The sequence below is a fragment of the Theileria orientalis genome, chromosome 1 (assembly GCF_000740895.1).
Source record: "Theileria orientalis strain Shintoku DNA, chromosome 1, complete genome".
NCBI classification, from domain to species: Eukaryota; Apicomplexa; class Aconoidasida; order Piroplasmida; family Theileriidae; genus Theileria; species Theileria orientalis.
Genome location: NC_025260.1, coordinates 2657403 through 2669767, shown reverse-complemented (window position 1 = coordinate 2669767; position 12365 = coordinate 2657403). Strand labels below are relative to the sequence as shown.

General features: G+C 40.7%; 8 protein-coding genes and 1 non-coding gene across 9 annotated transcripts; 5 read left to right on the top strand and 4 right to left on the bottom strand.

The window, feature by feature from the left end:
• Positions 1-269: 269 nt before the first annotated feature.
• TOT_010001136 (ribonucleoside reductase) lies at positions 270-1548 on the top strand (the record flags this gene model as incomplete). Its single annotated transcript, XM_009691688.1, has 6 exons — positions 270-365; positions 402-434; positions 471-607; positions 642-813; positions 844-1186; positions 1346-1548. 6 exons carry the CDS (start codon positions 270-272, stop codon positions 1546-1548), a joined length of 984 nt encoding a protein of 327 aa, XP_009689983.1.
• Positions 1549-1677: 129 nt separating this feature from the next.
• TOT_010001135 (vesicle transport protein) lies at positions 1678-2424 on the bottom strand (the record flags this gene model as incomplete). The annotated part of the gene is made up of 4 exons (XM_009691687.1): positions 1678-1863; positions 1894-2064; positions 2106-2232; positions 2273-2424. The coding sequence occupies 4 exons, from the start codon at positions 2422-2424 to the stop codon at positions 1678-1680; spliced, it is 636 nt and encodes a 211-aa protein (XP_009689982.1).
• A 307-nt stretch (positions 2425-2731) lies between these two features.
• Positions 2732-3884, top strand: TOT_010001134 (uncharacterized protein; the record flags this gene model as incomplete). Its single annotated transcript, XM_009691686.1, has 7 exons — positions 2732-2908; positions 2940-3148; positions 3181-3235; positions 3269-3342; positions 3373-3513; positions 3579-3642; positions 3681-3884. The coding sequence occupies 7 exons, from the start codon at positions 2732-2734 to the stop codon at positions 3882-3884; spliced, it is 924 nt and encodes a 307-aa protein (XP_009689981.1).
• Positions 3885-3944: 60 nt separating this feature from the next.
• On the top strand, positions 3945-4862 carry TOT_010001133 (uncharacterized protein; the record flags this gene model as incomplete). The annotated part of the gene is made up of 6 exons (XM_009691685.1): positions 3945-4053; positions 4087-4160; positions 4201-4359; positions 4389-4481; positions 4520-4594; positions 4683-4862. The coding sequence occupies 6 exons, from the start codon at positions 3945-3947 to the stop codon at positions 4860-4862; spliced, it is 690 nt and encodes a 229-aa protein (XP_009689980.1).
• Positions 4863-4915: 53 nt separating this feature from the next.
• TOT_010001363 (lipoate-protein ligase) lies at positions 4916-6247 on the bottom strand (the record flags this gene model as incomplete). The annotated part of the gene is made up of 10 exons (XM_009691684.1): positions 4916-4994; positions 5025-5251; positions 5283-5354; positions 5386-5442; positions 5473-5547; positions 5578-5648; positions 5681-5729; positions 5760-5815; positions 5844-5943; positions 5978-6247. 10 exons carry the CDS (start codon positions 6245-6247, stop codon positions 4916-4918), a joined length of 1056 nt encoding a protein of 351 aa, XP_009689979.1.
• Positions 6248-6397: 150 nt separating this feature from the next.
• On the top strand, positions 6398-6470 carry TOT_01t000009. Its single transcript has one exon. It is a non-coding gene; the product is annotated as a tRNA-Lys (tRNA).
• Positions 6471-6521: 51 nt separating this feature from the next.
• TOT_010001131 (uncharacterized protein) lies at positions 6522-7768 on the bottom strand (the record flags this gene model as incomplete). Its single annotated transcript, XM_009691683.1, has 8 exons — positions 6522-6643; positions 6685-6899; positions 6932-7069; positions 7112-7154; positions 7187-7284; positions 7316-7404; positions 7435-7556; positions 7591-7768. The coding sequence occupies 8 exons, from the start codon at positions 7766-7768 to the stop codon at positions 6522-6524; spliced, it is 1005 nt and encodes a 334-aa protein (XP_009689978.1).
• Positions 7769-8491: 723 nt separating this feature from the next.
• Positions 8492-9711, top strand: TOT_010001130 (conserved hypothetical protein; the record flags this gene model as incomplete). Its single annotated transcript, XM_009691682.1, is given in 3 exon segments — positions 8492-8626; positions 8664-9616; positions 9636-9711. The coding sequence occupies 3 exon segments, from the start codon at positions 8492-8494 to the stop codon at positions 9709-9711; spliced, it is 1164 nt and encodes a 387-aa protein (XP_009689977.1).
• Positions 9712-9923: 212 nt separating this feature from the next.
• TOT_010001129 (uncharacterized protein) lies at positions 9924-12308 on the bottom strand (the record flags this gene model as incomplete). The annotated part of the gene is made up of 7 exons (XM_009691681.1): positions 9924-10479; positions 10599-10765; positions 10797-11731; positions 11763-11850; positions 11884-11986; positions 12021-12136; positions 12171-12308. The coding sequence occupies 7 exons, from the start codon at positions 12306-12308 to the stop codon at positions 9924-9926; spliced, it is 2103 nt and encodes a 700-aa protein (XP_009689976.1).
• Between the last annotated feature and the right edge of the window lie 57 nt (positions 12309-12365).

Below are 12365 nucleotides of genomic sequence, written 5' to 3'. Positions count from 1 at the left end.
CATTTGTGAAATATTATTGCTATCTAGAGGATCCAATCATAAAATATTTAAGGTTTAAAAATAACACCTGAAACCAGTGTTTAGAATTAAATTTATTGTTGGCAACTACACTTCCGCGTCCAACATTTATGTCGCCCTATTTTGATTTCACATTTGCTTTATTTGTTATTTTGTAAAACATTTTGCCCTAGAAATCGGTTATACAATATATAATCGATATTCTTTTAAATTCTGTTAATTCTTTCAGTTTGTGTTTAATTTTTCTCCATATGTCCGCTGTGAGGACTTATAGCTTTTTACCTAACTCCGGCCTTGAGGCTGTTCAAGACCGCGAATCCTTGTTAAAAGAGAATAAAAACCGATGGGTAATTTGTTTTTATTTTTTAATTTGACATGTGTAGGTTATGTTTCCTGTCGAGTACGACACCTTCTGGGTACTTTTATTCTTTCTTTACTTTAATTCTTTTTAGGCTATGTATAAAGAAGTTGAAAACAACTTTTGGGCTGCCGAGGATTTTATTTTTTCTGAGGACAAGAGTTCCTTGGATTCTTTGACTGCGCCCCTTTTAGATTGCTTAAACAGGCTTTTATCGTATCACGTGATGCTGTACTTTTTTTTTTATTTTACAGACACTTTTTAGGGATAATAGCTTCTTTTGTCGTCCTGCCGATATCACTTTGGATCTTTTGAGTGACGTTCAGGCTGCTGAGGCCAGGGCCTTCTACGGGTTTCAGCTTACTGACGAGAACATTCACAGTGAAACTGTCGGCTCTATGTTCCAAAATTTGGGACGCGGCTTGGATATGCTTTCCGTACGTGCGCGTCGACTCATCTTACTTTAGGGCTCTGATAAGATCTCCTGGCTTCAGACTCTTTGCAAGGGGTCGAGGAGTTTTTTCAGGCGCATTCTGCTTTGCGTCATTTCCAAGCTTCTGTTCAGCTGTTCCTTCTCTGTTCTCAGAGACTTTCTTGTCAAAGATAGACATGTTCCCACTCACACATCTGCTCTCGATGCTATGAAAACTGACCGACACATTCATGTCAGGTTCGCTCACTGCGTGTTCCTTCTTCTCGAGTACAAGATGCTTGAGTCCGAGGTTTTCGACCTCGTTAGGGAGGCCACTCGACTAGAATTTGAATTTTGTTGCAATGCTCTTCCCCTAGATTTTATGGACCTCAGTAAAGGTTTGTTTCCCCTTACTTTTTCCTTTTATCATTTTCGCCATTTATTCTTTTTTTTCCCAAATGCTCTTTTTTCTATATACTTATTTTACTTTTTCATTTACTTACCCTATCTCTTACTTCTTAACCATTTGTTTATACGGCTGACTAATCATACTTCAGACCATCTCCAGGCCTACATTGAGCATTCTGCGAATAACGTTTTATCAGTTTCTGGGTACAAACCTCTCTTTAATCCTGACTACGACGTTGACTGGCTTAGTCCCCCGAGGGTCGATTTGAGCATCCAGAAACAGCAGCAGAGCAAGCCCATTCAGAACGAGGTCGTCACTACTACTGAGATCAAGTTCGATGAGGACTTTTAATGTATCACCATTACTCCCGTTTGTGTATGTGCTTACGTCTTACTCTCACGTCTGTGTACACATAATATTGCTGTACTTGTGTATGTGTATGTTTCGTGTATAAAAATTACTTTTGAGTTTTTAGTTGAATTATACAAAACTCTTTACTTCGAAGAAGGAGCTTATGTGATATATTTGGTAGCAGCACAATCCTATTACTACTACCATCTGGATCAGCGACCAGGTAACTATTCTAGAGTTCATCCTGTTGATGACTTTCGACAGCAGGTACTCCCTCGTGCTGTACGCTTCCATTCTCTCCATGATCTCTCTCGTCTATGGTTGTCGTTACTCGATAAAACTTACCGTTGTCAACAGGCGGTCCGCGTATGTTATTACTCCCTTCATATCCTCCACTGTCGATAGCGATGACATTCCCTTGTTCGTCACGGTCTCTACTCTGAACGATACTACGAATGTGACCAGGTCTGAGTGCTCATTTGACAGGCAGAGTGAGTAGAAACCGTTTTCGGCGACCTGAATATTTTAATTTCTTTTAGCTTCCACTTTCCACTCACGTCGTAATTTATATTTGCGAAGTCCAAACCCTTTACTGGTCTATCCAGCCTCGCCGTTACTAGATTGTTTTCGACTTTGAATAGGTTTATTTGCACGACGGCATCTGCTGGAACTAGGCCTACGGAACTACAATATTTGTCATTTTTCTTTACTTATCTGCGCATACCCGATAATTTTATCTCCTACTGCAGCGTTTGAAACGAAACAGCGTGTTTCCTTGGGCGTGAGGGTCACGCTTATCCCGTATATTTTTGTTGTACTAGAAAGGAGGAGTACAGCAAATATGTATATATAAGAGCCTTTAATTGAGGAACACATTGTTCCCTTTTACTGATATTCTACATTTACAACCGATTAACTTCTTATGTTCAAAATAAATTTTAAGTACATACGCCGTGGTGCTATTTTTATTTTATTGTAAATAATTTATCACACATTTACTATTTATTAATAAAATGAAATTATTTAAATTAATGTAAATTTGTCTGTGTTTTTAAATTATGGTCTATTCTTATAGTTACTTTGTTCTTTGATCGACATCGTCTTGCGCTCTTTTAATCAAATTTATAAAATTATTTTTTAATCATTTTTTATCTCTACTATAGTTTTCTATTTATCTTTAATTATGGATTATGATCTGGAAGGCTGTGAAAATTTAGACTATGCCCAGTCATTGTTGGTTAAGTCAAAAACTGCTGAATCCGATTCTGAAATACGCGATTTAATATTCAAATCCGAAAACTTAATTAAGGAATTATTTTCTTCCAGTTACCCTGGTCAGCCTAACCCTTCCATGTATAAGGTACTTTTATTTACACATAACACGTATACAGACCCTAAACGCCGCTTTAACCATTTTAAATGATAAAAATCAACGGAACTCAAACACAAACAAGTTCTCATTCAAGTCCTTGAGAGGCAAGCCGGTTAAATTTTCTGAACCCAAGGCTGATGAACCTCAGGAGCCTACTCATTCACCTCTGGGACGCCCTGAACTTGTTTATGATGAAAATTGCATCATAAAAAACATAAACGATAAAAGGTTTGTGCTTTGCTTTCATTTTAAACTTGCAGGATCTTTCGTTTTTTAAACTCTGGGAAGCTGGGATACGTGAACATAGAAAACGCCGTAAGTTTTAGGTGTGCACATACTTGTGTGTAGCAAAATTCCGACATTATATTGATCAATGTTGCCGACTCATCATTCATATACAACGTAAAAAACTGCATTATTTGGTAAGATTTTCGTTTTTTCACATTTTTCAGGCTCAGTATCGCAAACAGTTCCGTTATGCTGGATAACGTTTCCGACTCCGTGATCATAACTTGTTCAAGGCAGTTGAGGGTTTCCAACTCCAAAAACGTTAAATTTTTTACAAATACTGTCACACCTCCAATTATTGAGATGTAGGTTTTAAGTTCATTTATGATCTTAACCTTTTTTTGTAAAAATCAGCTTAATTATTCCTTAGGTCGAAGAATCTTTCATTTTCCACCAATCATCTCACTTACGAGGGGTTCGAAGACCATTTGAAGGTATCACAGTGGTTTAATTCACACTAATCTTTTCTCAGATGTCTGATTTAAGCGGAGATTTTCTAGAATCCCAGGATTCCATAAAGGATTTCAGCTGGCACCACCCTCAGAAGTCCCCTAACTGGGAAACAATGGAAGCAAAACCTGAACACACTATCACCATTTGCACGTCGGATGACGAAAATGAACTAAATTTCCAATCATTTTCCGAGTTTGACTGGCAGATTCTGAAAACTCTTTAGCTAACTCCCCACCTCTAATCTTTACATTTTTTTTTCATATTTATTCATTTTTTAATTTTAATGACTGATCATGTGACTTTACAAAATGAAATCCGTTCGTTGGTCCAGGAACGGAAATCATTGAACCTACTGCTGAAGCGATTAAGTAATCAGATGAGCAACTTCAATGGTTAGCTTATTTTATCTCACATTGTTTCTACAGAGGGCGATTCCAATGTTCTGCTATCTTCCAAGGTTTTAAATCAATCTTCCATCGAATCAAGGAGAAAACCTAAGGTACTTTTTAGTTTAAAAGGATTTTTTACCATCGCTTTAGGATTCTGAGGACTTCAAGGATTATGAGCCTGAAAAGCGTCCTAGAGTGGAGGAGGACACCGAAACTGTTCACAGGCACAAGCGACTCATGAAGGTTGGCCTTTTCGGCTATTTGCAGAAGGCCAAGGACGCTCTCGTCAAGGAGAAGGACGACGAAAGTGTAGGTTTGCTCTCTTTAACCCTTTTCAGGCCGTTAAACACTTGGAAAAGGATAAACTTATCGACAACAAGCTGGAAGAACGCCAGAAAAAGCAATCTTCCATCCTTGCCAAGGACATAGAGGTACGCACTCACACCTTTCTATTTTCACGTCTATTTAGGAACAATACAACACCAGTAAGCAAAAGCTGGAGGCCCTAGAGCTCAACTTATCTGAGAAGCAAACTCAGCTAATGGTATTTACTTATATCTGTTTACCAATTTTTGGTTACTTGTTGCCTACTACTTATTTCTATCTACTTATTTGATATAACCTCTTTTTAGCGCATAAAGTTGAAGGACCACTATGAAAACATGAAAAACTTCATTGCCACCTCCACGCAGCCTACCATCTTCTGGGTTCCTCACCGGTTCAACGACCAATTGGAGTCGCTCCGCGCCTCCACTCGGAGCTTCGTCGGCAAGAAGATTGAGATTATTGACTCCACCGACTACTTCTCGTAGCTTCTCTTGTAAATTTTAATTTATCACTTATCGCTCACATACTACATTACTATCTACTCTTTGTTACTCAGCTGGTTCAGCAACCAACTTTTTATTTGCTCGATTGCTTCTCCCCCGTTCGGGCACTCTGCACTTTTCATTTCCTAAGCGTACTTACCGCACTCCTCGAATTTTTTTTTGAACTCTTCTGCATTCATTTTAAACGGTCCTTCGTTGAATTTTCCGTTCATGTAGTCGATCAGGTCTGCGTTCAGCATGTCCGAGTAGATGTACACGTTTTCCACCGTGTCCTCCTTCACGTCCAGGCAGAACTCCACGCTTCCGAAGTCGAACCTGTTTTTGTACGTTTTCGGGTCCATAAGCCTCTTTCCGAAGATCCACTGTTTGTCCTGCCGTTTATTTTACTGCCCATGCACTTACTGTCAACTTGTCGTAGCAGTCCTTGAATGAGCTTTCTTTGCAAAACTCTGAGCTGTAGTCTACTTCGTACACCTAAAGAAGCCTTTCGCGTCCCTGATCCTACCTCCTTCTCTTTAACTCCGTAAAAGTCCATTGCTTCCTGCACGATAGCGTTCCACACCTGGTATTCATTAGTCACCAGTCACTCTACCTCGCTGTGAGTCACGTCCGGCTTGAACTGGGCCAGGTTCGTCACTCTTGCCTCTACGCTTTTCACGTTATGTTTCTGTGAAATTTGTTTATTTTCAGCACCTACTGCCAGTTTCGACTTTTCGGGTGTCAGGTACTTTTCCAGCGACCCCTTGTTGATGTTGATCAGCAGAGTTCCTACGCTCATTCATTCTGGGCCTCGACTTTACCGTGATGCAGTGCTGCGTTTGGCAACACTTTGAATGCTGCTCCTGAGAACTGCGTCTGTCGTCAATCCTTTTCACTAACCTTCAGGCCGTTCACACATAGGTCGTTTCTTCCCGTCGGCTCACATTTTTGTCCTACTCGTCTTCATATCTTCTTTTCCTTTACCTATTAGCTTCGATACTGCTGCGCATATTAGTTCCGAGTTATTTTGGAAGTTGTAGTTTTTCGAATCTGATATGAAGGTGAAGCACGTGTTTCCCAGGTCCTGGATTTACACATTTGTCTTCTTTTCAACCTACTTGGTACACTGCTCCTCCTCCTGTGAACCTGCGTACTATCTTCACATCTTCCTTGATATTTTCCAGGTTACACTCGGACCATACGTTCTGGTTCCTTCCTACTATTACACATGGCGAATTTCTCCACAGGTACAGCAGTGGGGAGTTTGGGCCGAATTTACTCGTCCTTCCGCTCCCGTACGTTGACAGAAGGTAGTTTTCTAGGGACAGGTTAAAGTATATGTCCGTCTCCTTCGAAAACACAACAGATATATTTTTGTATACTCCCATTGACATTGTGGTGAATTGCTTTTTTACAAGATTCCGTAGAAGACTCATTTTATTTTTAATATACATACACAACAATCATACAACATCTCTTAATCCATCTTTTCTTGTGCTTGTAACCAGTGTAAAAATCAATATCAGGCACTGGTCAGAGCCTCTTTAGCTCAGTCGGTAGAGCGCCAGACTTTTAATCTGGTGGTCAGGGGTTCGAGCCCCCTAGGAGGCTATATTCTTTTTATTTTTTCTGTCTGGTGTATACTCACTTTTTGCTATTACATTAGCTAGTTATTATCACGCTATTGTTGTATGAGCACTTTATATACTCTACTCTTGGTTCCTGGGAACCCTCCCCCGTGTGTGTGACTTTCACTGATTCCGGCGTGTGGACGATATTTTTTTCTAAAATTTATTTATTTTCCTCTTTGTTTTTATCTTCTTACTCATTGGATATATTTGATCTTCTTGATTGTTTCCCCAAGCCCATACTTTATTACTCTTTGTCAGCACCATACAGTGTGCCTTTCCACACGTTATTTCTTCGCAGTTTGATTTATCTGGCAGCTTAACCTTCTTTGCCACGTATGTTGTTGTATCTAAGGTTCCGCACTGCCCCAATGTGTTATTTCCGCTTGACAAAATTACTGATTCATTCCCTCTACAATTTCATTTTTTCCCCTTTTAATTTACCTCTCGTCATCCGGTTGTATTGAAATAACTGTAAACCCGTCCCCAGCTGCTAGTTTCACCTTGGAATCCTTAATTATTTGTTGGTACTTATCCAAGAATCCCAAGTTATTAACTTTCACTGGCACGTATTGTAGGTGCCTATTTATTTGTTTCATTTACTTTTCTTATTACTCTTCTCACCTTTCTTTCTGCCCATATACTATTGGGGATGTTACACCGTAGTCTAAAACCGCCTTTTATCAGAGTTACTCTTACCTTTGTCCTTGAAGAATCCTGCGTAATCTCTATGGAATTTATTTGATCTTCCTCTGCTATCTCCAAAGAACAATTGTATTGACGAGTCGTCTCCAAACCTATTTTTCACCGATTAATCTCCTTTCTTACGAGTAAATATTGTTTTGTGTGTCGACGCATAATGTGTGTGTTGCACCGCATACTGCGTCCTTTATTTTTACCTTTTCCTTAAATTCCACCTACATTAATCATTATCATTTAAGCTTTACCTTTCTTAGTGGCACTATATCTTCTTTCTTCTCGTCCTTTGAGTATACTAAAAATGTGCTTTCTGTTGTCACATTCATTGGTTTGCTTCCACACTGTCCGTACTCGTTATTTCCAGAACAGTCTATCAGCCCATTTAATTTTCCCACTCAACTTACACAGGGACCCGTCATCTGATATAAATGCTGAGTGTTTTTGGCCAATGCTCATTTTAACAATCTTAGGTTCATTGAATAATAATGTGCTCGGAAATTGGTTCAGTTTTTCTAAACTTGCTTCTCTTCGATTATCCAACAGTTTATCTACTCCTTTAGCTGTCCAAACTAAACACATCATTTTGATCAAACTCCTTCACTACCTGTTCCGTCATTTTTCAAGAAGAATATTTCATTGTTTGAACACTGTATTTACTTAACATTTCTTTAAACTCACTTGACAATCCACTACTCCACTTATTTTACATAACAAAAACGGCTTTATATAATCTATAATTCCATTAATAGATTTTATTTATACCATTTTGGTCTTTAGAGCTTCCCCAAAGGTACACATGATTCCATTTATCCAGGGCCACTCCAAAGCGAGGCCCAAAACCAACTATTCTCCACTTATTTTCCCCTAATTATAAGTTCAATTCAGAAAAGATTCCACACATACCTTCGAATAACGGATGTGTTGTCGATCCTTCTGGCAGAGATGTCTTCGATCCGAACAAATAAACATTCTAAACATAAAGTTTATAAATTAAAAGAGATTTTACCACTAACTTGAGATGTATTTTTTTTGTAATTTTCACAAAAAACGGTTGAAGAAGACAATTTAACAATTGGAACTATTAAAAGCTTAATTTTAACTCTTTTAAAAAAATTTCTGAACAAAATCATTTATAAAAACATATTAATACAATAAACTAAAAATATTTAAAAAATAATAACATATATGTACAATAATGGTAACTGATTTGGTGGGATACCGTCACTTTATTTTTATTTATAAATGTACACCAGCTTTCGAATTTTATATAAATCACTCAGATTATTTTAGCTACCACTTTTTAAAATGGGTGATTTGACAAAGGAAGGCATTTTAAAGAGCAATAACCAGCAGTGGTCCTCTTCTGCCAAAATTGAGGCTGAGGGCCTCGAGTGGCTATATAACGATCCCACAGCTCAGCAAACCAATGAGAGCAAACTCGTACGTTTATTTTCTAACATTTACATTTTATTTTTAGGAATCCTATCTTCTTGGTGAAAGTATTCCTGGCGCTCGGGGTGAACTCCAGAAAACCAGCGAACTTGAGGACTCTAAGCTCGGGTCCCTTCTGAAGGACGAATCCTCTAACCGAGTGTACGAACAGACCCTGAACAAGTTCCGTGAGGACCCTCTCTTCATCATTAAGAAGCTCGAAATGCAGCAGAAACAGGTTATTGACAAGTACGCGGCCATTGCGAGCAATTTTGATAAGAGGCGGAAGGAGTTGTCCAGGCACTCTGACAAGAAACAATCAGAAACTCGCCGGAGTTCAAGGGAGAAGCATCGCGAGGGCCGCCATCGCAGCTCCAGGGAGCGCAGGTCAGAGCGGCACTCCAGGCGCTCTGAAGAACGCCACAGGGAGTCTCACCGCAGAGATCACAGGGACGGGGACAGAGACAGGGACCGGGACAGACACTCTCGATCCACCGGCCACAAACATGAAAAGGAGGACACGCACCGGCATCGCAGAAGGGACCGCTCGCCCAGCCCTGACGAGCGCGGGTCCCGTAAGCGCAGGTCGCCATCTCCTGAGCCCCAGCCTAAGAGGAAGAAGGGTCCTGAGGTTCCTAGGAAGTACGACCCTCTCAAGTATGCCTTCGGCGTCAACGACGACATCTGCCCTCCTGACGAGATTCTGGCTACTGCCAAGAGGCGTGAGGAGGAGGCCAGGGCCAGGGAAATGGACCGACTCGAGTCGACTTCCGTCCACAAGGACGAGGCCTCGCTCCTCGAGGAGATGAGGCGTGAGGGGTCCTCCCACATCCGTGAGAAGATTGAGAATATCGCAAAGCTAGACCTAATTGAGAGCGTTCTTGAGAAGAGCCAGTCGACTGCCAAGCGGGACTACATTTCCACCGTAAAGCGCCAGGCCTTCGACTCTGCTGACATGGCCGGCCTTATTCGTCGCAAGGCCTCCAAACAGCAGGATCCGTTCAATGATAACATTTAGCACCAGCTTCGCAAACTCACTAGCCCTGAACACTTACACACTCACATGTACATTAATATATTGCAACAGCTACTGATACTCACATGTACATTAATATATTGCAACAGCTACTGATACTCACATGTACATTAATATATTGCAACAGCTACTGATACTCACATGTACATTAATATGTTGCAACCGATATCACAATATGTACATTAATATGTTACAGTCGTTACCGTTACACAGACCTGTTTGCACTCTCACTTCTTATTCTCACTGCGCCGACTGGTTGCACTGGTGTTTTCACTGTCTAACGCTCCTGCTCGACGCCCTTTGCAGTGTTTTTATGCATCTGCTCTTCACGTCCTCAAGCAGGTCTGAGTACAGGTTGAAACTCTTCACCACCACCCTGTTTATTATTGCGTGCTTCGCTGCGTCGTGGTGTACTGGCACTTGGAACGCGTACACTGGGCAGAAGGCGAACTTGTTTCCTATCTCCGCCTGCACTATGTCGTTAGGCACGATTGGTCCTATTCCTCCGTGCACCAGTGATATTCTCACTTCGTATTCTCTTTCCAGCAACTCGAATCCGTCGAGTATTGAGTCGAATGTTCCTAGGTAATTTGCTCTCATTATCACCGGCACTACTGGCCTTCCTATACTTTCACTCGCTATCTTTTCACATATTTCCTCTGTTCTTTTACTACTATTACTTCCAATACTTGCTTCATTTTCCATTTTAACTTCCATTTTATACTTTTCTTTCCACCTTTCATTCAACTTCTCGTTATGTTCTCTTGATCTGGTTGACCACTCGTCTCCGTCTTCCAACGGCTTCAGGTATATTGAGGTCATGTGCCTGGTATATTTATGTCAATGTTTTTCGTGTTTACGTTTAATCGACTATATGCGTTTAATTAGGTGTCTATATTGCCATTTGGGCTTAAATATTATTATTTGTACTCAAGTGCTACTTACTCTTCCATCTGATCTACACTCTGTTCACTGTCCACGCCTTCTTTTACTTCTGTGGCATCAACACCAATGTTTCCATCTTCCTCATCCATACTCTTACCTTCCAACTTTGACTCCACTAGTTGCATCTGATGTCCCCCTTCTTCTGTTGTGTATATTGACTCTTTTTCCTATAATTTTATCATTATTGCTGCTGCTTACTTGAAGTGATACTGCCCATGGTGTCTTCAACTCCACTCCCTTCGTTTGCGACGACTTTAAGAGCTGCACTTGTTTTCTGTACTGGCTTAGTCTGAACGCTTCGTGCTGTGGCAATATTAGCATTAGGTCGTCGACGCTCGTGCCCTCCAGGCTCCTCAGCCCTGTTATGCATACTGACCTTCCCACCTTTACGCTTCCCATCTTCTCGTTTACTTTTATTCTCTCACTAGTTTCGTATATTCCTGTTATTCTTCCGTATGCTGTTCCTGCTACAAAGTAATTTCCTTCCACTATCACTCCGCTCCTCACTACCACTGTCAGTACTATTCCGTGTGTGTGCGATTTCGCCATTTCCAGTATGAATCCCACTCCTTTCGGCGGGAACCCTGAGGACACCAGGCTGTTTGCTCTTCTGATGTACTTTTCGTACCTTCTTATGTCCTCTCCTCCCAGGTGTTCCATTTTTACTTCGTTTATTGGCAGTTTTTCTCCCACTGAAGTTCTTATTTTATTCTTCAACTCATCTATGTTCGTTCCTTTCCGTGCGCTTACTGGCACCAATCCTTCTATTTCACTTCTGAAGTCTCTGCTTATTAGTCCCGATTCATACATCTGACTGCATTGCCACATCAACTCCGACTTTACCAGTTCCACGTTGCTGTAGTCCAAATCTATCTTGTTTATGCAGAATATCACTGGCACGTTGAACTTGTCTGCTTGCAGTATTACGTCTCTCGTCCTCAGCTCCGCTCCTTCTGACGACACTACCACCAGTGCCAGGTCTGCCAGGTGTATTGCTCTTCCTCTGATTACGTCGAATATAAGGTCTCCTGGTGTGTCTATGAACGTTGCTAAAAACTCATCATCGCCCTTAACTGTTATTGCCACCAGGTGCTGGGTCTTCACTGCCTTTTCTCCTTCCAAAACACTTTGACCTGGATTCCTTTTCTTTTACTGTGCACTCACCTGCCAATTTTTCTATTAATGTCGTCTTTCCGTGGTCGTTATGTCCTATCACTGACACTACTGGGATTGCGTCTTTGCTTCTGGGCACCTACACCTATTTCACTTCTCACATTTAACTCACTTCTTCTGTGTTCGGCTCCGGATTTATTTTTATTGGCTTAAATCCGTAGTATTTACTCACGTAGGCTGCGTTTTCATACGGTATTATTACATTTCTCTTATTTCTACACACACTTCATTCCAAACTCACAAACTTACACATTTTCAAATATTCTTCCGCAAGAATCCTTCCAAACGTACTTATTTCTTGCAACTGACACGTTCGACAGTCTAAAGCACGATATATAGTCCGTGTTCAGCATCAAGCGCAGTTCCTTCAATAATATTAATTTCTTCGGGGATTCTTACACTGATTGCGATATATGGCGGCAGAAGTATCTCTGGCGACCTCTGGCTCTTTCCTTTTGTCAGAACCTTCCTGAAAACTGTCCTCCCTATCGGAAGATTCTTCCCCTTGTAGGCTAGATGCAGCGTTTTAAAAATCATTAGTCATATTTACTCTCATATATGTGAAACAAATATTAAAATACTTATGTAGTACAA